Source organism: Stenella coeruleoalba (assembly GCF_951394435.1).
Source record: "Stenella coeruleoalba genome assembly, chromosome: X".
Taxonomy (NCBI): domain Eukaryota; kingdom Metazoa; phylum Chordata; class Mammalia; order Artiodactyla; family Delphinidae; genus Stenella; species Stenella coeruleoalba.
In genome coordinates, this window is record NC_137152.1 from 55913415 (window position 1) to 55935230 (window position 21816).

The 21816-nt window shown below is 49.3% G+C and overlaps 1 protein-coding gene and 1 long non-coding RNA gene across 3 annotated transcripts; one reads left to right on the top strand and one right to left on the bottom strand.

Annotated features, from left to right (window-relative positions):
• Nucleotides 1–8484: 8484 nt before the first annotated feature.
• LOC307180144 (uncharacterized protein CXorf49 homolog) lies at nt 8485–12478 on the bottom strand. Of its 2 annotated transcripts, XR_013825688.1 has the most exons (6): nt 11086–12478; nt 10250–10406; nt 9657–9733; nt 9297–9389; nt 8723–8764; nt 8487–8618 (listed from the first exon to the last, which is right to left on the bottom strand). XR_013825688.1 is itself a non-coding variant. In XM_079910281.1 (5 exons), exons 1-4 carry the CDS (start codon nt 12355–12357, stop codon nt 9309–9311), a joined length of 1587 nt encoding a protein of 528 aa, XP_079766407.1. In that variant the 5' UTR covers nt 12358–12478; the 3' UTR covers nt 8485–8618; nt 9297–9308. The 2 variants fall into 2 exon arrangements, 1 of the variants encoding a protein (XP_079766407.1); XM_079910281.1 differs by lacking the exon at nt 8723–8764 and having other exon boundaries at nt 8485–8618.
• A 1329-nt stretch (nt 12479–13807) lies between these two features.
• LOC307180495 lies at nt 13808–20199 on the top strand. The gene is made up of 3 exons (XR_013825749.1): nt 13808–13898; nt 16630–16758; nt 19425–20199. It is a non-coding gene; the product is annotated as an uncharacterized lncRNA (long non-coding RNA).
• Nucleotides 20200–21816: the final 1617 nt, after the last annotated feature.

A 21816-nucleotide genomic window follows, 5' to 3' on the forward strand; every position in this document is an offset into this window, starting at 1 on the left:
CTCCTACCTCCTCTTCCCCTGCATCCCATACGTCTCCAATGATGTCACTAATCTCTGCTTTAGCCCCCTATGCTCACCAGGATCCAATACTGCTTTTGACTTACTCTCTTGGCCTGGGGTGGGAGCCAGTGTCAGAGGTTCCTCTTGGCTTTCCCCACTGGGATAGCTCTTACCCCACAGAGCAGTGACCCAATGTGGAAGTCATTGCTCCAACTGCCAAGTGTATCACTTATCATTATCAGCTTGGGTACTGGAGAAATGACCGCTATTTTGGTCCAGGGACCCATTCAGCTCACTGTGAACCGGTCTCTATTCCCAACTCCTTTTAATGTCAGGGCCTCATAAGCCCCATTCTAATGGGGCCCCATCATGACACTTTGGGCCTCCTGGATCAATGTCAGCTCAGATCCTGTGTCCAGTAGTAGTAGAAGTGTCTGGGTCTTTTTCTAGCCTCCAGGTACAGTCACCTGAGAACTGGCAGTCATTCTCTTTAGGGACGGTCATAACCCACTGCCTTGTTTCTGGATCCTTCCTCCTCAGGACTCATCCACCTCTTCAGTGGGGCCAGTCTCTGAATTGGCTGAGGACCAGGAACTGAGCAGGAGACTGTGGCTTTTTAGCGGGATGATGGCCCTCCTTCTCTTGCATTCTTGCCTTTTGCTGGCTGTCGTTGCCCCTAGGGAGCCATGCTGTCTGAGCCATCTTCTCAGCTTTCTGCCGGTCAAGCAGGCACTCTTGACTGCCCCTCTGACCTTGCTGGTCGTTACTGGAAATGTGGTCTGCTGGCATCTCTTGGTTAAGAGCTGCCCTCTGCCCTCTATCATGTCAGAATTCGTTGGCTCCCATGGGTGGTAATGAGCCCAGGTCGGGACCACTTTCCTTCCATCATTGGCATTGGCCTCCAGAGGGGAGCAACCACCAAACTTCTAGTGATGCTGGGGCCCCTCTCACCAGAACACTCCTGATGGCTTTGGTGTCCTCTCAGCCCTACAGTGGGACATGTGTCCTACAGTGGGATGTGTCCTCTCAGCCCTACAGTGGGACATAACCATGAGGCCATGTGACTGGCCTCACCTTTTCTGTCCGTTCTAGCATGTCTGCATCACTCAACCTTATTGTTCCTTCCTCTGTCATCTGCCAATCCAAGGCAGGCATTTCCACTTCTCTCCTTACGGGCCATCACTTTCTCAAAGTTTCAAAGGGCCAGTCTGGCAGTGAATTTCCTCCATCTCCTGGAGTCCTTGCCCGTGTGTTAAATCCCATGGCATGAGAAAGTGCCTCCACTCAGTAAAACTTGCTTATCCACTCTTATATTCCTGTCCACCTGATCCAGCACCCTGAAAATCCAATCCCAGGGATATTGCCCTGCTCCTGCCAGTACAGGCTTGTTATTTCTTGGTGTATAGTTTCTTTTTCCCCTTATCAGGCTCGGCATATCCCAGTGAGTTTATGGGGAAGAGATGAGGGTTTCCCTGGGAGAGGCGTCTGTCACTTTGTGGGGGAGCAGACTCTGTAGCATCTACCGGCACAGGGCATGTGTTAGCTCTTGCTAGGGAAGGAAGGGCCACCCTGCAAGCTTTGAGGCCTCAGGACGTTTGGATCTGATAAGCCAACGTTTGGGGACATCCATGCCAATATACCCGGCCTACATTTCAGAGTCTGAAGTTTTTCCAAAAAGGGCCCTGACCTTCCCATAACAGGCCTGTGTTTGTCAAGGATGTATGCATCTCTGGAGTTCTGCACTTACTGTTATCGCATAATCTGTGAGCTACTCAGCTGTCTCTGCAGGAGGCAAGGGCATTTTGTAAGCCACCAAGAAAACCCCATGAATCTTACACTTGGCCCTTAACTGTTTGGTAATGTCCCTTAGTTTCTCATTATGTCTTTGCAGGGCGCCAGTATAACAGTGATGAACAGCCGCCTCTGCCCTCCCTATAGACATAGTGCCCTCCCTACCATTCAAAGGCCTGAATCATCTCACAGGCCACAAGTAAGACCCTCCACTGGGATATTTTTCAAGGTACGTATGGATAAAACCTTAAGGAATCAGGAGGTAACCTTGTGCTAGAGATTATCCATGCCCCACATAACACTCAAAATGGTACGCTCTTTGTCATTTGGGCAGTGAGTGAGCTGGTCCATAAACCCCATCTTATAGCTAACTTCTCAGACCACTCCTGGTACCACTTTTGTTAGTTTGGGTCCTCCAAAAATACGGACACCAAGGCATGATTGGACATGAACGAACATGATGGGAGAATGGCATGTGAAGGATAAAGGAGAAGGAGCAGGAATGAGTCTTCTTCTTCAGGGTGCGATGCGGGTCTGACGTCTGTAAGAGAGACGCGGGGGAAAGGAGGATCAGATAAGAAGAATCTCAGATGCAGTTTCGTTCTAACAGTAAACTTTAGTTCCGTTTAGTTTAGTTTGTTCAGGCTCATGTGGAGTCCCCACCCTACAGCTGCCATTTAGAGGAGTCCCTGTCCTGAAGCAGTATGCCCCTGCCATGCTCAGTCACTGGCTGGGAGCTACCCAGAGGATGTGGGATCTTGGCACAAACAATGGTGGTGCCAGAGAAGTGGCAGCTGGCACTTGCCAATCTACTATGTTCCCTGCAGTGGATCGGAGGGGCATGTTTCTATGGCCACCACAAGGAAGCAGAAGTCATTTCCGTTTTGAGTGACTTTGTGGTGGGGAGCATAAGGACACAGGAAGTAAAGAAAGATTGGGAGGGAAATGATGGGATTTTGGATACATTAAGGTTGTGTTTCTTATAGGACATGCAGGTGGAATGCACTTAGAAATTTCGTTCTGGAACACCAGTGAGGGGTCAGAGCTAGAGAGAGATACAGATTTGGGAGTCATTCATTCCCTCAGTAAACTTTTATAGCAGTGTTTTTTCAAACGTCACCATAACCTTAGAAGTTCCTTGCATGGAAGCTCCAATTCCTTTCCCTTCACCCTCCTCAGAAGTAACCTCTATCCTTTGTCTTCATCGTTCCCTTCCTTTTCTTTAGTTATTCTCTACATAGGTTCATATTCCTAACAACGTTGGTTTTGCTGCATCCTTTGGTCTTTATGTAAATGGAATCATTTGTGTTATTTCTGACTTCTCCCGTGTGATACTGTGTAACTGAGATTCATCCCTGTTGTCACATGTGGCAGGCACTTGTTCATTTTCATTGCTGTACACTGTTCCACCAAATGAATATACAGTAGACTCTCATTATCATGATAGTTATTTGCAGTCTATAAAGTTGCCATGAACACTGAATTAGGCAATCCTGAAACATTGCTCCTAAGGGAAATATAATTTCAAGTTCCTACCATCCGCTGGTCACAACATTTTCATCGACTGATCGCTGCGTAATCATGTTTCATGTGTGTTTCTGTTTAAAGGCACTCTATTTAATACAAATATTATTGATTCATTAACACTGACCTCACAGCCAACAGCATTATAAATCATGCCTGAACAAGGTTTATGTAACACACATATTTTCTTGAGTGCACGTCATAGTCATTTTGCACTCAAGGACACTAGACAGTACTTCAGCACTAAGCTTGGAGGCCATCTTTAATTATGAAATCACCAACAAAGAAGCACAAAAATGCAAACTATGTGGCACCAAATAAATCATGAAAAGGACACTTGCTTGCAGTATGAGACTGAAACCAGAAGGCAGGGCGTCACCTTGTTTGACCTCAGTTGGGAACATATTCCACCAACTCAAATTTTTCACAGCTCTCTCGAATGAGGAGGAAAGCACTCTGGTACTGATTTGTGGTTAAAAATGAATTTTACCAAATAGGGGAATTTGCAAGTATGGAATCTACAAATAACAAGAATCAACTGTATCTCAAGCTATGTATCCATTCTACTGTCAATGGGTAATTTGGGTTTGTTCCATTTGGGCAGATATTATTCATAGCGCTACTATAAACATTCTGGCACATGTTTCCTGGTGCCCACGTACAAGAGCCTTCCAGGGCAGAGCTTTCCAACTTTTGGACCTGGGACTTTGAGGCCTTCATCTCCAGAGACAGCCAGACAGCAGCCCCTGGACCGCTTGGTTCTGGCCCTGAACAACTTTGTCATCTTACTCCTGTATGCCATACAATCATCATTTTCTGTGTGAGCCATAGAATCAAATGGCTGGGAAGCTGCTTCAGTGCTCATTTTTAAGACTGAAATTGTCATCTCATAGGGAAAGAAGATTTCCAACATTACTAGATCATGCCAGAGTTTTTCAATGGGGTCATGCTAATTTCTACTCCTATCAATAGTGTTTAACTGTTCCACATCCTCATCAACATTTGATATTAACAAAGTACAAAATTGTTGTCAATCTTGTGATAGTGAAATGGCGTCTCATTGTAGATTTAATCTGCAATTTCTTGATTAGTAATAATATTAGTAATAATATTGAGCAGCTTTTCATATGCTTGGCCTTGGGGATTTTCTTGTGTATGAGGTGTTCATTTAGTGTCTTGTGCCCATTTTCCCCTTGGGTTGTTTGCATATTTATTTGTGGAAGTTCTTTATGTATTCTATACTTTAATCCTTTGATGATTTCATGTTATGTAAATATCTTCTAGTTTTTAGCTTGCCTTCCCTCTTTTTATCATACCTTTTTTTTTTTTTTTTTTTTTTTGCGGTACGCGGGCGTCTCCCTGTTGTGGCCTCTCCCGTTGTGGAGCACAGCCTCCGGACGCGCAGGCTCAGCGGCGATGGCTCACGGGCCCAACCGCTCCGCGGCATGTGGGATCTTCCTGGACCGGGGCACGAACCCGTGTCCCCTGCATCGGCAGGCGGACTCGCAACCACTGCGCCACCAGGGAAGGCCCTATCATACCTTTTAATGAACAAAAGCACTTCTTTTTAATTTTTCACAGCACTTTATTATGAAAAGTTCCATACAAGAAGATCACGGGACTTCCCTGGTGGCACAGTGGTTAAGAATCTGCCTGCCAATGTAGGGGACACGGGTTCGATCCCTGGTCCCAGAAGATCCCCTATGCCACGGAGCAACTAAGCCTGTGCGGCACAGCTACTGGAGCCTGTGCTCTAGAGCCTGCGTGCCACAGCTGCTGAAGCCTGCGTGCCTAGAGCCCATGCTCCACAACAAGAGAAGCCACTGCAATGAGAAGCCCGCGCACCACAACGAAGAGTAGCCCCTGCTCACCGCAACTAGAGAAAGCCGGCTCGCAGCCACAGAGGCCCAGCGCCACCAAATAAATAAATATATAAATAAACTTTTAAAAGAAAGAAGAAGATCACAAGATGATCCGGGGAAGTTGAGGGGGTACTTGCTGATCATGGACCACGTTCACTCTCACCTGATGACCTTGCTTCCCATTTCATTGAGAGTGTACAGGCAATCAGAAACAAACTTCCCTCATTCATAAATAGTTTTCTCTATTTTGGATCATTCCTATCAGCATACAAGTATGTTGTCGTTTCTCCTAATTAAAGAAAACCTTCTTTTGATTCCAATTTCCCTTCAAGCGACACCATTTTTCTCTGCTCACCTTCACATAAAAACTCCTTAAGAGTCGGTGTATACTTGCTGTCTCAAATTCCTCTCTTCTCATTCACTCTTTCTCTCCTTTCCATTTAACAATTCTCTATTGAGGGCTGACAAGGTACTGTTCTAACACATGGTGCTGTTCTAACACGTGGTGCTACATCACTGAGAAAAACAGATGACGTTCCTTCCCTCAAGAGCTTACATTTCTGTCATAGGCCTATTTGCAATATTTTCTCAATCTTCAACTATGTCCATTCCTTTGTTGTTGGAAATCACTTTCCTGGACCCAGTTTCAATCTTTATTGGTTGCCTAGAGTGTCGCACCTAGAACACTCCTTTACCAAAACCCTAAGTGGGATCTTCTGCTTCCTAGAACTAATGTCTTCATTGTTCTTCGTTTACCACAGTGTTTTGATGGGACTCACTCTCCAGGTACCATGGGTGATAATTTCTTTTAAGACTTTGCATGAACAAGTATTACCTTTAATATTACCTTTAATTTCATGCTTATTTGATAGCTGATATATAATTTCAGGCTGAAAAGTTTTCTGACTTTCAATGTCACTTTTGAGAATGCTGGTACTATTTTGCATGCCATTATGATTCCCAAGCCTTTATGTATGACACATTTAATTTTTTTAGTTACATATATTTTGATTTATTACATAGTAAAATTAACTTTTTTGTTTTCAGTACCATGAGTTTTAGCACATGGACAGATTTGTGTAACTATCACCACAATCAGGATACAAAACAGTTCCATCAGACCCCAAATCTCCCTGATTCTACTGCTTTGTAGTCAAACCATCTCCCCCATCCCAAACCTCTGATAACTGGTGATCTGTTTCCCATCCCTATAGTTTTACCTTTTCCAAATATTATACAAACACAATCACACAGTATGTAACATTTTGAGACTGGCTTCTTTCATTTAGCATAATGCATTTGCGATTCATCCAAGTTGTTGCATGTATCAAGAGTTCCTTCCTTTGTATTGTTAAAAAATATTTCATTTATAGATGTATGGTTTTATTCGTTCATCTGTTGAATAACATCTTGATTGCTTTCAGTTTGGGGTGACTATGAATAAGGTTTCTATGAACATTCTGTTAACATTCTATTAACATCCATAGTGTGCACTGGGAAGCGAGTTCCTGTGATGGCTGTCTCCAGCCTGTAGTTAGCTTCACTCTCTCCAGAGTGTCTGCAGGGACACATGACCCGGAATGACTGTCTCTACTGGTCAGAGGCAGGTCCAAGGTCTAAGCTAGCTCTGTTTCCTCGAAGTGCACACACATTCATTGGTAATGGCCTCAGCTCAGTGGGGAGCAGTGCCGGAGCAAGAGGGGCTAGAACATAAGCCTGGTACAGGCTGGGTGGGGCACTGGGTACATTCTAGGAATCCAGCCAGAGGCCTGGGCAGCAATCAAGCCCACCTTCTCCAGGGAGGGGTTTGAGGGGAAGGATTAAGTCCCACGAACGTTCTTTTCTGACCCTGAGGTCTGTGACTGTCCCATCCCACCTGTGGTCTGTCCACCTGAGCTCATGCCATGGACTCTGGGAGTCAGGGTGAGAATATGGGGGAAGGGTGGACCTTCCCCCCTTCCCCCCACTTCCCAGTGGGAAGTGCTCCCCATTGTCCAGGTGCAGTCACTCCTTACTTCCCATCCTCACTGCGCCCATCCTGCCCCTGTCCCGGGTAGCTCATGTTGGGTGGCCTCATATATGGGTCCCCTGATTCTAAGATGAGCTACTCTGAGGAGCCACCCTTCCCAATCTCATTCCATCCACACCCACAGTAGTTGTCAGACATCATAGGATCACAGAGTAGGATCGAGAGCCACCTCCAGCGAATCCAACATTTCGAGCATCCCGACACCCTGTCGTGGGGGTTGGTGACTTCTGCATCATCCCCCGCTTATGTTTTGGGAATTTAAGGACAACCCTTGAACAAAACAGATCCGACCCTTGCTTTTGCTCATTCAATGCCTTACAGAACCTCGACCAGCCTCTACTCCCTTTACTCCCTGAATCACATCTTTCTCCCTCAAGGGAGATTACCCCTGATTACATTTATTCACACACAGGGACACACCAACCTTGAATAGCCAATCTACCATCATACCCCCTTTTGTGTAGTAAAACACCGGTCTTTCGGGAAGGGTGTCAGGCAGAACCACCCTTGCCTCACTCAAACACAAATCTGTCCCTCTGAGTCTCAGGCTGGTACAGCCCTGGGTCCTGGCTGAGGGAAGGAAGTGCTCCCCAACCTCGAGTGAGGGGGAAATCGAACATGGAGTTCAGACTCAATCTCGTGTGTCCTAAAGAGGTAGTCTGGGAGATTGAGCTGGGACACGGAAATATCATTTCCAGGAAAATCTGTGTCATGGGGCTGGTGGAAGAGTATTTGACGGGGACCATGCAACAACACAGGCCGACTAACCACACTTGCCATAGAACCTGACGGGCCAATTTCCACTCAAGGGTGTACAGATGACCCGGCTGGAGGAGGGTGGTCAGCTGGCTAGGGCAGGGAGGATGTGAATGCTTCCAGATTGGAGCTTTGGAAGGGGGTCATGAGTTCCTGCTGATGGGAAGGGTGAATGGCAGAGATGAGTGGGAACCGCCAGACCCCAAAGGAGGAGGGGGGTTTGGAGAGAACTAGAAGAGGGTCTTCGGGGGAAAGGGAGGACGTGCCAATGTGGCCAGGCAGAGCACACACAGGACCCAGACCTGGGACACTCCGCTGGCTTGACTGCAGGGATGGTAGCAGAGGCTGGCCCAGAGTCCCCACCACAGGATGCCACAGATACCGTTCTGGAAAAGGCTCTGATGTAGAGCAGCGCCCCGCCCCGGCTCCCTACCGCCACCCCGACCCCGACCCCGACCCCTCCAGAGAGAAGGTAGAACACAGAATATGAGAGGTACTTTAATTGGAAACTGCTGTGAAACTGGGGCGAGGCGGGGGCAAAACAAGGGGGAGAGGAAGCCCTAGCTGAGGCAGAACAGGAGGGAACGAGCTTGGCCACAGCTCCAGGGCCCCAAAGGTACCAGCTGCTCCTCTTGCAGGAAGACGCTGGGCTCAACCTGTGAAACAGCAGAGTCAGGGAAGAGCCTGAAGCCAGGGCCAGGCCCCAGCCCTGCTCAACAGCCAGGACTGTGGGAAGGGGTACGGTGTGTGTAACACTCACTTCAAAGGGTCTGCAACTTGTCAGCCAGGTACTGCATGGCGGCTTCAACAGGGACAGGCATTAGCAGGTGCTCCAGACAGAGGGATACAGAAGCCTGTCCCCAATCCCCGTGAGGAACCGCCTAGCCCTGATACCTGAAACCTCTCCAGACCCGATGCAAAGAGCTCTGGGCCTGATCACTCCCCACCACCCAAACTGAATGTGGAACCGGTACCTACAGGGAAACAAAATGTGCCAGCAGCTCTCATGCTGTGGGCCGTGCCACAACCACTCAGAACTTGTCACACACACAAACAAACAATCCAACAAGAACCTTAGAAGCCACACCAAGCAGCAGTTCAAGGGAAAAATCAACGAGGCATCTCTAAAAGTCCTATCAGAAGGACATTCCCTAGGACTGGTCTGGTTGTCAAAGTGTGCATGCAGTCCAGACAGTACTTTGCTATTTGTACACATGCCTAGTTGTACATGCACAGCCGGCTGCCGGGCCAGGTCTCAGAGGTTCTCCCCACAGGGATGTTGGTCCCTGCCTGGCCGACTGAACCTGCAGCCCAGCCCCACCCCAGGTGCCCACCTGTGTTCTGCACTATGACACCGCTCTCCGGTCCTGGTTCCTCATACCAAGTTGCTCCTTAAGTTTGACTACTTCTCTCTCTAGCTCGAGACACTAGGCCAGCAGACAGAGGAGGAAGAGAAATGATTAGTATACTCTGGCCTCCTCTCTCCTCCACCTTCTCCTCTCGCCTGGGCCCTGCACCCCAAAGCCGGGGGACCTGACTGGCAAGAGCTCCTCAGTGGAAAGGAGGTGGGCTCCCTCCGTGGGGTACGTGATGGGGGCAGGGGAGGGGGGCGCCCACACATGTCAGCTGAACTTGGACCCAGATCCCACCCTCGAGTTTGGGCCTGCATTTCCAGGATGCAGAGGAAGCATTACCCAAGGACAGCAGGGCGTTCCCAGTGGCTGCTGCTGCGTTTCCGGTCTTGGGGGATGGTCAAGTGGCTCCCGGTCACCTGAGAGGGAAAGGACACACAATCCAGCTTCCCAGGCTCCCAGTGAGGTGGAAAGGGCCAAGCGGGCTCTAAAGTGAGGTGAGGCAGCACCATCCTCTGCTGGCAACCAGCCGCCCCTGCTCTGCCCAGCAGCCGGAACCTTGTCTCTGGGCCTGCTTCCCCTGTTCCCCGGGGGCAGCCATTTCGCCATTGTGGTCCCCAAACAATGTGGCTCTGGATTCGACCCTCCCAGAGCTGCAGCCACAGCCAGCACATGGGAGAGCAATGTGGCCGAACAGGACTTAACAGAAAAGGCTGTTCCCCTGCAAGTCTACACCCGGAGCACTGCCACCGATCACCCCGGCCGCACAAACCCCACACAGAGGATGATGTGGCTCAAGGCCAGCCCTGCCAGCACCCCGTCTTCTGTGGGAGAAGCTGCCTGGGAGCAAGGCTGTGCCCCCGGCAGAGACAGAGGCAGAGGTTTCTGTCCTCAACCCCTCTTCCTTCCCCTCATATCAAACCCACGACCCTCACCTGAGGGGGCAGGCCCCCTGGGCATGACTTCTCCCTGGTTCAGGGCCAAGGGTTCTGAGTTTCCTGGATCTTGGGGGCCTCTGGTGTTGACGTCGCCACTGCTGGCTTTTCTACGATGCATGCGCAGACAAGATGTCCCTGGCCTGTGAGTTAGCAGCTGAAACAAAAATTTCTCACCGATTTGGACTAAGGATGTGTGTGTGTGTGTGTGTGTGTGTGTGTGTGAGAGAGAGAGAGACAGAGACAGAGAGACAGAGACAGAAAGAGAGACAGAGAGAAAGAGAGAGAGAGACAGAGAGAGAGAGTTGTGTGATTCGGGCCAGGGTGAGGCAGGGAATTGGGAAGGGAATTGAAAGGCTGATCTCATTAGCACTTTCTCCCTCAGTCAGCCCCAGGCCAGCAGGCAGAGCTGATCTAGGCACAACAGTGGGACACTGAGAAAGCCCAGGCCCCCTGCGAGGAAGGTCTGGGGAACAGCTAGGAAGGAGGATTCAGGAAGCTGGTGAGTCTAAATACTGAGGCTTTCCGGGGAAGCTTTTAAGGGATCCCCCGACCCAATTCAGCTACCAGCCCTCCCTTCCATCCCAGCCCAAGTCTCTCAGAGGAGGCTGGAAAGAGGCCAAGGGTGGAGAACCGGGCCCAGGACACCCGAAGTGCTACCTTAATGTTTGTCCCTAGGAAAAGGAGCCCGATCTGGCATCGTAATGACCCAGTGACCGAGGGGCACCCAATGCTGACCTCTGAGGGGTGGACAGAGGCAGCATGGGTGAAGACGTGTGCCCTGGGTGCTGTGGTGGGGGAAGAGTGGGGAGAGAGGAGGAGCATGGCCTACTCACTTGGCCCTTTGGGGCTGGGTCTCTATTTGGGTCCTTATCTTCTCCCGCCACAGCCTCAGACTCCCTTGCCCAGCTGACCACGGATTTCTTCCCAGCGCCGCTGTGCTTGGACTGTTTGGTTCCCGAAAGGACCAAGGTATAACTCTTGGGTCTCCCAGGCAGCGGAATACCAGAGAATGGGGGGAAGGTGTCCAGTTCCACGGGAGTTGCCGAGATTCGCTGCCCTCGGGAACGGAAGGTTCCCCCCAGGGCAAGTTTGGATGCTCCCCCGACGGATTTCTTCTCCTGGGCTCCGTTCTTCCTAGGATTGACCTGCGGCAGGCCACCTGGAGCAGCAGCAGAAACAGAAGCAGCAGCAGCAGCAGCAGCTCCCGCGTAGCTGGGCTTGCTGCCCCCCTTGCCCCACAGCACACTCTGCATTTTCTTAGGGGCAGAGATGCCCTGCTCTCCCACGCCCTGCCTTTCCACAACCGAAGAGAGTCCTCGCGGAGCCAAGGACAGGGAAGAGCCTGTCACGTGAAGGAAATTCTCCCTGATTTGGAACTTCGAGTGTCTGGGAGTGTCCCCGGGATCCTCGGGTCTGCTGGGCTTGGCCTGGCCTCCTCCTCTGCGGTAAGTGCTCACCGTCATCAGCTGTGTCTCACTGAATTCATCTGAGGACTCGGAGTCGGACAGCAGCCAGGCCAGGCCTTCCGCGGAGCGCCGCTGGCGATCCGCAGCCACGTTCAACTTACGGTTAGTGCCTCTCTTAGGGTTCCCCAAGGCCCGGCCCGCTTCAGGCCTACCGAGGTCGAGAGGGCCGGCTGGAGCCGTCGGCCCCTCCCCACAGCTCTGGCCGGGCACTCCTCGACCGCCGGGACCCGCGTCGAGGCGCAGTGTCCACACGGTGGACTCTTTGAAGGCGGTGGAGCTCTCCAGGGTCGGGTACCTGCGGACGCCCAGCACGTCCTGGTCGGTCAGCTGCTGCAGGTTGGCCTCCTCAGACTCCTCAATCAAGTCCAGGAGATCCCTCTTGTGGTAAGCAGGGGAGCCAGGTCGGCCTTCTCGGCCCCACAGCACGGGCCCTCGCGCTTCCACCATCTCCCTTTTCAAATAGAAGCCCTCGGGGTCTGGGAAGACGCCTGCGCCCTCGCCGCTCTGCGGCTCCCCCATCTCGGGGCCTGGGGCGGGTCGCCGTTGGACTGCGGGGCCGGCCTCGCGGACGCCGGCCCGCTCCCTGCCCTTTGGGCGGAAAAGCCTTCCCCACACAGACATCTTATTCGGGGAGCTCATGTCGCGACCCAGGCGGCCCCGGAACCGGGGCGACGGTCGATGGCCCGAGTTGCGGTCGCGGTCACGGCGGGCTAGGCGGGCGGCGCTCAGAAGGGAGCGTCAACCACCTCACGCACCGCACGAGCTCGCCTCAAAAGAAAGGACGCGCCACTTTCAGCGCGCCTCTCACGCCTGCGCCGCAGCCTCCTCATTGGTCCGGCCCCCGCCAACCAGCGGGCGCCTTGTTCGCCCACCCCCTCGAGGCCTAACCAATGGGGTCGAGGGCCTCTGGTTTGCTCGCAAGCCCCTGGGCGGTCCGGGCAGTTGGCTGGTGAAGGGGTTGGTGGGAGTGCCTCCCTCTGTCAAGCCTCTGGGCCCGCCTCCTCCTGTCCCGCCTCCCGTTTCCGGTTAGAGTCACAGCTCTGAGCCTCCGTTTCCCATGTGTACAGGGGGTAGAGGGCGTCAGCGAGTGAGGGCGCCGGGCTCCAGGGGTGGTGAGGATGAAACGTCAAGATGGAGGCGCTGGATGCCTAGCACACGCCGAAAGCATTTGCCAGCCTCCCTTCCACCGCAAGCCTTAAGACCCAACAGGAGAATGGGCACAGGAGTCCCGCAGTCAGTGATCAGGGGTCGGCCAGAGAGCAAAGGGATTGTATTTTCGTTCTGTAAGGTCTCTGTCTCAACTGCTCCATTAAATGTGGTTCAGCAGACGTTATTGGCAGGCGGGTTTGGTGGATAGACTTGGGGTTGGCCTCGCTCCATCAGCCCTTCCCCCTCTCTGAGGCAAATTCAAAGAAGAGGAAATCGCAGTGGCCAGTTACACCCCAAAAGGTGCTCCCCACCGCTGATCCTGGAGATGTGAACTAAAACCACGAATCGGGTTTCACACACTAGGTTGACAACCTTCAAAGAGCTTAACCATTCCGAGGGTGGGAGAGGTTAGGAGCAAACCCCTGTGGCGTTGGTGCAAGAGACGCATTGGGGAGGTAATTTGGCAGAATCCATTGAAAGCAACTTAGTGCCGGCACGCACTCTGTGCCTGGCACTCTTCTAAGCGCTGGGCATAAATAATAATGCATCCGCGTGACACGCCTTTAACTATAGTACCAACTATTACTGGCCTCTTCCCGGTGAGGAAACAGGCACTGAGAGGTTCGGCCACTGGCCCAAGGTCATTCGGCTCGTGGGGATCAGCGGCAGGATTGAAACCAATCAATCTGACTCCAGAGTCCTTGCTTTTAGCCCAAGATCTTTAAAAGGAAGGAAGAAAGAATCTATTTCCTCTATGCTCCTGCAAGTCCGCTGCCTGGTACTTCTTCCGGAGACACGCTGGTACCTGTAGTGTACAAGAACACATGCAAAAGGGTGTTGGTGATGGGAAAAACTGGGAACACTCCAAATTCCCGTCAGTAAGAAAATGGATGAATGCAACGTGGCTTAGCATCCAGTAGCATAAAGCGTGGCAGTCCAACGGAATGCATCAGGCCATTCTCACAGCTTTCGAAAGCATCCGCCTGACTTCCAACTGCAAGTTGCAGAACGATGGCTTTGGATTCACATTTGTAAGTTAAATCACTTGCGTGCGTGGGCACACGCACACACACCAGTCAATCCTATGTAATATATGAGAATTCATTTAAGTATATGTACAAGTATGTTTTAAAGTTTTGAAGGACGCACAACCAAGGCCTACCAGTTGTGATGGCGGTGGGTGTGGATAGCCAGGTGTCCCTCAGTTTTTCTTGGAACTGTCAGTTCTCAGCTCCCCTGAGCTGAGCAGTACTGATGTCTGGGGAGTGGTGCCTCCCTTGGTTTCTATACGGCCCATGGGTGTTAGAATTTCCCGTGTCTGCCACCCCACTCCTACTCTGACACCGCTCCATTCCTCCCATACCTTCCTTCTGCTCCTTCCCGTTCATACTCCTCTGTCTTCAGTCACCTCTGTCTCCTGCATCCTGGTCTGGCTGACCTCCTGGAGAGTCCTGGGGTGTCTGAACCCCTCTTGCCTGTGGAACTCAAAGGCCCAGTTTTCTGGGTCTGCACCTGAGAAGCTGGCCGTGCTGGAGAAGTTTCAGAGCAGGGGAGATTGGGTGCACTGTAAATCTGCAATCCTCCTCCTCGAGCCTGCCCCCGATGGTGCCTGCCCGTTTGTGGATACCGCCCTCTTCCACTTCTCCCAGTGACTTTTTAAGTCGTGGTGTGCTATTTCAAATATGTTGAAATGGATAAGGAAGGATATAGCAAAATCTCCTGCATCCACCAGCACCCTAGGAAACATTACCAGTGGATTCAGTGGAAGCCTCCGTCTTCCCTCTCACCATTTCCATTCCCTTCCTCCCTCCCCCAGAGAGAGACTCCCAGAACTTCTTCTCACCTTCTCCACTCTCTTCGTCCCTGTGGCTCTCCTACCTCCTCTTCCCCTGCATCCCATACGTCTCCAATGATGTCACTAATCTCTGCTTTAGCCCCCTATGCTCACCAGGATCCAATACTGCTTTTGACTTACTCTCTTGGCCTGGGGTGGGAGCCAGTGTCAGAGGTTCCTCTTGGCTTTCCCCACTGGGATAGCTCTTACCCCACAGAGCAGTGACCCAATGTGGAAGTCATTGCTCCAACTGCCAGGTGTATCACTTATCATTATCAGCTTGGGTACTGGAGAAATGACCGCTATTTTGGTCCAGGGACCCATTCAGCTCACTGTGAACCGGTCTCTATTCCCAACTCCTTTTAATGTCAGGGCCTCATAAGCCCCATTCTAATGGGGCCCCATCATGACACTTTGGGCCTCCTGGATCAATGTCAGCTCAGATCCTGTGTCCAGTAGTAGTAGAAGTGTCTGGGTCTTTTTCTAGCCTCCGGGTACAGTCACCTGAGAACTGGCAGTCATTCTCTTTAGGGACGGTCATAACCCACTGCCTTGTTTCTGGATCCTTCCTCCTCAGGACTCATCCACCTCTTCAGTGGGGCCAGTCTCTGAATTGGCTGAGGACCAGGAACTGAGCAGGAGACTGTGGCTTTTTAGCGGGATGATGGCCCTCCTTCTCTTGCATTCTTGCCTTTTGCTGGCTGTCGTTGCCCCTAGGGAGCCATGCTGTCTGAGCCATCTTCTCAGCTTTCTGCCGGTCAAGCAGGCACTCTTGACTGCCCCTCTGACCTTGCTGGTCGTTACTGGAAATGTGGTCTGCTGGCATCTCTTGGTTAAGAGCTGCCCTCTGCCCTCTATCATGTCAGAATTCGTTGGCTCCCATGGGTGGTAATGAGCCCAGGTCGGGACCACTTTCCTTCCATCATTGGCATTGGCCTCCAGAGGGGAGCAACCACCAAACTTCTAGTGATGCTGGGGCCCCTCTCACCAGAACACTCCTGATGGCTTTGGTGTCCTCTCAGCCCTACAGTGGGACATGTGTCCTACAGTGGGATGTGTCCTCTCAGCCCTACAGTGGGACATAACCATGAGGCCATGTGACTGGCCTCACCTTTTCTGTCCGTTCTAGCATGTCTGCATCACTCAACCTTATTGTTCCTTCCTCTGTCATCTGCCAATCCAAGGCAGGCATTTCCACTTCTCTCCTTACGGGCCATCACTTTCTCAAAGTTTCAAAGGGCCAGTCTGGCAGTGAATTTCCTCCATCTCCTGGAGTCCTTGCCCGTGTGTTAAATCCCATGGCATGAGAAAGCGCCTCCGCTCAGTAAAACTTGCTTATCCACTCTTATATTCCTGTCCACTTGATCCAGCACCCTGAAAATCCAATCCCAGGGATATTGCCCTGCTCCTGCCAGTACAGGCTTGTTATTTCTTGGTGTATAATTTCTTTTTCCCCTTATCAGGCTCGGCATATCCCAGTGAGTTTATGGAGAAGAGATGAGGGTTTCCCTGGGAGAGGCGTCTGTCACTTTGTGGGGGAGCAGACTCTGTAGCATCTACCAGCACAGGGCATGTGTTAGCTCTTGCTAGGGAAGGAAGGGCCACCCTGCAAGCTTTGAGGCCTCAGGACGTTTGGATCTGATAAGCCAACGTTTGGGGACATCCATGCCAATATACCTGGCCTACATTTCAGAGTCTGAAGTTTTTCCAAAAAGGGCCCTGACCTTCCCATAACAGGCCTGTGTTTGTCAAGGATGTATACATCTCTGGAGTTCTGCACTTACTGTTATCGCATAATCTGTGAGCTACTCAGCTGTCTCTGCAGGAGGCAAGGGCATTTTGTAAGCCACCAAGAAAACCCCATGAATCTTACACTTGGCCCTTAACTGTTTGGTAATGTCCCTTAGTTTCTCATTATGTCTTTGCAGGGCGCCAGTGTAACAGTGATGAACAGCCGCCTCTGCCCTCCCTATAGACATAGTGCCCTCCCTACCATTCAAAGGCCTGAATCATCTCACAGGCCACAAGTAAGACCCTCCACTGGGATATTTTTCAAGGTACGTATGGATAAAACCTTAAGGAATCAGGAGGTAACCTTGTGCTAGAGATTATCCATGCCCCACATAACACTCAAAATGGTGCGCTCTTTGTCATTTGGGCAGTGAGTGAGCTGGTCCATAAACCCCATCTTATAGCTAACTTCTCAGACCACTCCTGGTACCACTTTTGTTAGTTTGGGTCCTCCAAAAATACGGACAGCAAGGCATGATTGGACATGAACGAACATGATGGGAGAATGGCATGTGAAGGATAAAGGAGAAGGAGCAGGAATGAGTCTTCTTCTTCAGGGTGCGATGCGGGTCTGACGTCTGTAAGAGAGACGCGGGGGAAAGGAGGATCAGATAAGAAGAATCTCAGATGCAGTTTCGTTCTAACAGTAAACTTTAGTTCCGTTTAGTTTAGTTTGTTCAGGCTCATGTGGAGTCCCCACCCTACAGCTGCCATTTAGAGGAGTCCCTGTCCTGAAGCAGTATGCCCCTGCCATGCTCAGTCACTGGCTGGGAGCTACCCAGAGGATGTGGGATCTTGGCACAAACAATGGTGGTGCCAGAGAAGTGGCAGCTGGCACTTGCCAATCTACTATGTTCCCTGCAGTGGATCGGAGGGGCATGTTTCTATGGCCACCACAAGGAAGCAGAAGTCAAAGGTGACTAACATTTCCGTTTTGAGTGACTTTGTGGTGGGGAGCATAAGGACACAGGAAGTAAAGAAAGATTGGGAGGGAAATGATGGGATTTTGGATACATTAAGGTTGTGTTTCTTATAGGACATGCAGGTGGAATGCACTTAGAAATTTGGTTCTGGAACACCAGTGAGGGGTCAAAGCTAGAGAGAGATACAGACTTGGGAGTCATTCATTCCCTCAGTAAACTTTTATAGCAGTGTGTTTTCAAACGTCACCATAACCTTAGAAGTTCCTTGCATGGAAGCTCCAATTCCTTTCCCTTCACCCTCCTCAGAAGTAACCTCTATCCTTTGTCTTCATCGTTCCCTTCCTTTTCTTTAGTTAATTCTCTACATAGGTTCATATTCCTAACAACGTTGGTTTTGCTGCATCCTTTGGTCTTTATGTAAATGGAATCATTTGTGTTGTTTCTGACTTCTCCCGTGTGATACTGTGTAACTGAGATTCATCCCTGTTGTCGCATGTGGCAGGCACTTGTTCATTTTCATTGCTGTACACTGTTCCACCAAATGAATATACAGTAGACTCTCATTATCATGATCGTTATTTGCAGTCTATAAAGTTGCCATGAACAGTGAATTAGGCAATCCTGAAATATTGCTCCTAAGGGAAATATAATTTCAAGTTCCTACCATCCGCTGGTCACAACATTTTCATCGACTGATCGCTGCGTAATCATGTTTCATGTGTGTTTCTGTTTAAAGGCACTCTATTTAATACAAATATTATTGATTCATTAACACTGACCTCACAGCCAACAGCATTATAAATCATGCCTGAGCAAGGTTTATGTAACACACATATTTTCTTGAGTGCACGTCATAGTCATTTTGCACTCAAGGACACTAGACAGTACTTCAGCACTAAGCTTGGAGGCCATCTTTAATTATGAAATCACCAACAAAGAAGCACAAAAATGCAAACTATGTGGCACCAAATAAATCATGAAAAGGACACTTGCTTGCAGTATGAGACTGAAACCAGAAGGCAGAGCGTCACCTTGTTTGACCTCAGTTGGGAGTATGTTCCACCAACTCAAATTTTTCACAGCTCTCTCGAATGAGGAGGAAAGCACTCTGGTACTGATTTGTGGTTAAAAATGAATTTTAGCAAATAGGGGAATTTGCAAGTATGGAATCCACAAATAAAAAGAATCAACTGTATCTCAAGCTATGTATCCATTCTACTGTCAATGGGTAATTTGGGTTGTTTCCATTTGGGCAGATATTATTCATAGCGCTACTATAAACATTCTGACGCATGTTTCCTGGTGCCCACGTACAAGAGCCTTCCAGGGCAGAGCTTTCCAACTTTTGGACCTGGGACTTTGAGGCCTTCATCTCCAGAGACAGCCAGGCAGCAGCCCCTGGACCGCTTGGTTCTGGCCCTGAACAACTTTGTCATCTTACTCCTGTATGCCATACAATCATCATTTTCTGTGTGAGCCATAGAATCAAATGGCTGGGAAGCTGCTTCAGTGCTCATTGTTAAGACTGAAATTGTCATCTCATAGGGAAAGAAGATTTCCAACATTACTAGATCATGCCAGAGTTTTTACAATGGGGTCATGCTAATTTCTATTCCTATCAACAGTGTTTAACTGTTCCACATCCTCATCAACATTTGATATTAACAAAGTACAAAATTGTTGTCAATCTTGTGATAGTGAAATGGCGTCTCATTGTAGATTTAATCTGCAATTTCTTGATTAGTAATAATATTAGTAATAATATTGAGCAGCTTTTCATATGCTTGGCCTTGGGGATTTTCTTGTCTATGAGGTGTTCATTTAGTGTCTTTTGCCCATTTTCCCCTTGGGTTGTTTGCATATTTATTTGTGGAAGTTCTTTATGTATTCTATACTTTAATTCTTTGATGATTTCATGTTATGTAAATATCTTCTAGTTTTTAGCTTGCCTTCACTCTTTTTATCATACCTTTTAATGAACAAAAGCACTTGTTTTTAATTTTTCACAGCACTTTATTATGAAAAGTTCCATACAAGAAGATCACGGGACTTCCCTGGTGGCACAGTGGTTAAGAATCTGTCTGCCAATGTAGGGGACACGGGTTCGATCCCTGGTCCCAGAAGATCCCCTATGCCACGGAGCAACTAAGCCTGTGCGGCACAGCTACTGGAGCCTGTGCTCTAGAGCCTGCGTGCCACAACTGCTGAAGCCTGCGTGCCTAGAGCCCATGCTCCACAACAAGAGAAGCCACTGCAATGAGAAGCCCGCGCACTAAAACGAAGAGTAGCCCCTGCTCACCGCAACTAGAGAAAGCCGGCGCGCAGCCACAGAGGCCCAGCGCAGCCAAATAAATAAATAAAATTTTAAAAGAAAGAAGAAGATCACAAGATGATCCGGGAAAGTTGAGGGGGTACTTGCTGATCATGGACCACCTTCGCTCTCACCAGATGACCTTGCTTCCCATTTCATTGAGAGTATACAGGCAATCAGAAACAAACTTCCCTCATTCATAAATAGTTTTCTCTATTTTGCATCATTCCTATCAGCATACAAGTATGTTGTCGTTTCTCCCAATTAAAGAAAACCTTCTTTTGATTCCAATTTCCCTTCAAGCGACACCTTTTTTCTCTGCTCACCTTCACATAAAAACTCCTTAAGAGTCAGTGTATACTTGCTGTGTCAAATTCTTCTCTTCTCATTCACTCTTTCTCTCCTTTCCATTTAACAGTTCTCTATTGAGGGCTTACCACATGCCAGGTACTGTTCTAACACATGGTGCTACATCACTGAGAAAAACAGATGACGTTCCTTCCCTCAAGAGCTTACATTTCTGTCATAGGCCTATTGGCAATATTTTCTCAGTCTTCAACTATGTCCTTTGTTGTTGGAAATCACTTTCCTGGACCCAGTTTCAATCTTTATTGGTTGCCTAGAGTGTCGCTCCTAGAACACTCCTTTACCAAACCCCTAAGTGGGATCTTCTGCTTCCTAGAACTAATGTCTTCATTGTTCTTGGTTTACCACAGTGTTTTGATGGGACTCATTCTCCAGGTACCATGGGTGATAATTTCTTTTAAGACTTTGCATGAACAAATATTACCTTTAATATTACCTTTAATTTCATGCTTATTTGATAGCTGATATATAATTTCAGGCTGAAAAGTTTTCTGACTTTCAATGTCACTTTTGAGAATGCTGGTACTATTTTGCATGCCATTATGATTCCCAAGCCTTTATGTATGACACATTTAATTTTTTTAGTTACATATATTTTGATTTATTACATAGTAAAATTAACTTTTTTGTTTTCAGTACCATGAGTTTTAACACATGGACAGATTTGTGTAACTATCACCACAATCAGGATACAAAACAGTTCCATCAGCCCCAAAATCTCCCTCATTCTGCTGCTTTGTAGTCAAACCATCTCCCCCATCCCAAACCTCTGATAACTGGTGATCTGTTTCCCATCCCTATAGTTTTACCTTTTCCAAATATTATACAAACACAATCACACAGTATGTAACATTTTGAGACTGGCTTCTTTCATTTAGCATAATGCATTTGCGATTCATCCAAGTTGTTGCATGTATCAAGAGTTCCTTCCTTTGTATCGTTAAAAAATGTTTCATTTATAGATGTATGGTTTTATTCGTGCATCTGTTGAATAACACCTTGATTGCTTTCAGTTTGGGGTGACTATGAATAAGGTTTCTATGAACATTCTGTTAACATTCTATTAACATCCATAGTGTGCACTGGGAAGCGAGTTCCTGTGATGGCTGTCTCCAGCCTGTAGTTAGCTTCACTCTCTCCAGAGTGTCTGCAGGGACACATGACCTGGAATGACTGTCTCTACTGGTCAGAGGCAGGTCCAAGGTCTAAGCTAGCTCTGTTTCCTCGAAGTGCACACACACTCATTGGTAATGGCCTCAGCTCAGTGGGGAGCAGTGCCGGAGCAAGAGGGGCTAGAACATAAGCCTGGTACAGGCTGGGTGGGGCACTGGGTACATTCTAGGAATCCAGCCAGAGGCCTGGGCAGCAATCAAGCCCACCTTCTCCAGGGAGGGATTTGAGGGGAAGGATTAAGTCCCACGAACGTTCTTTTCTGACCCTGAGGTCTGTGACTGTCCCATCCCACCTGTGGTCTGCCCACCTGAACTCATGCCGTGGACTCTGGAAGGGAGTCAGGGTGAGAATATGGGGGAAGGGTGGACCCAAGTGCTCCCCATTGTCCAGGTGCAGTCACTCCTTACTTCCCATCCTCACTGCGCCCATCCTGCCCCTGTCCCGGGTAGCTCATGTTGGGTGGCCTCATATATGGGTCCCCTGATTCTAAGATGAGCTACTCTGAGGAGCCACCCTTCCCAATCTCATTCCATCCACACCCACAGTAGTTG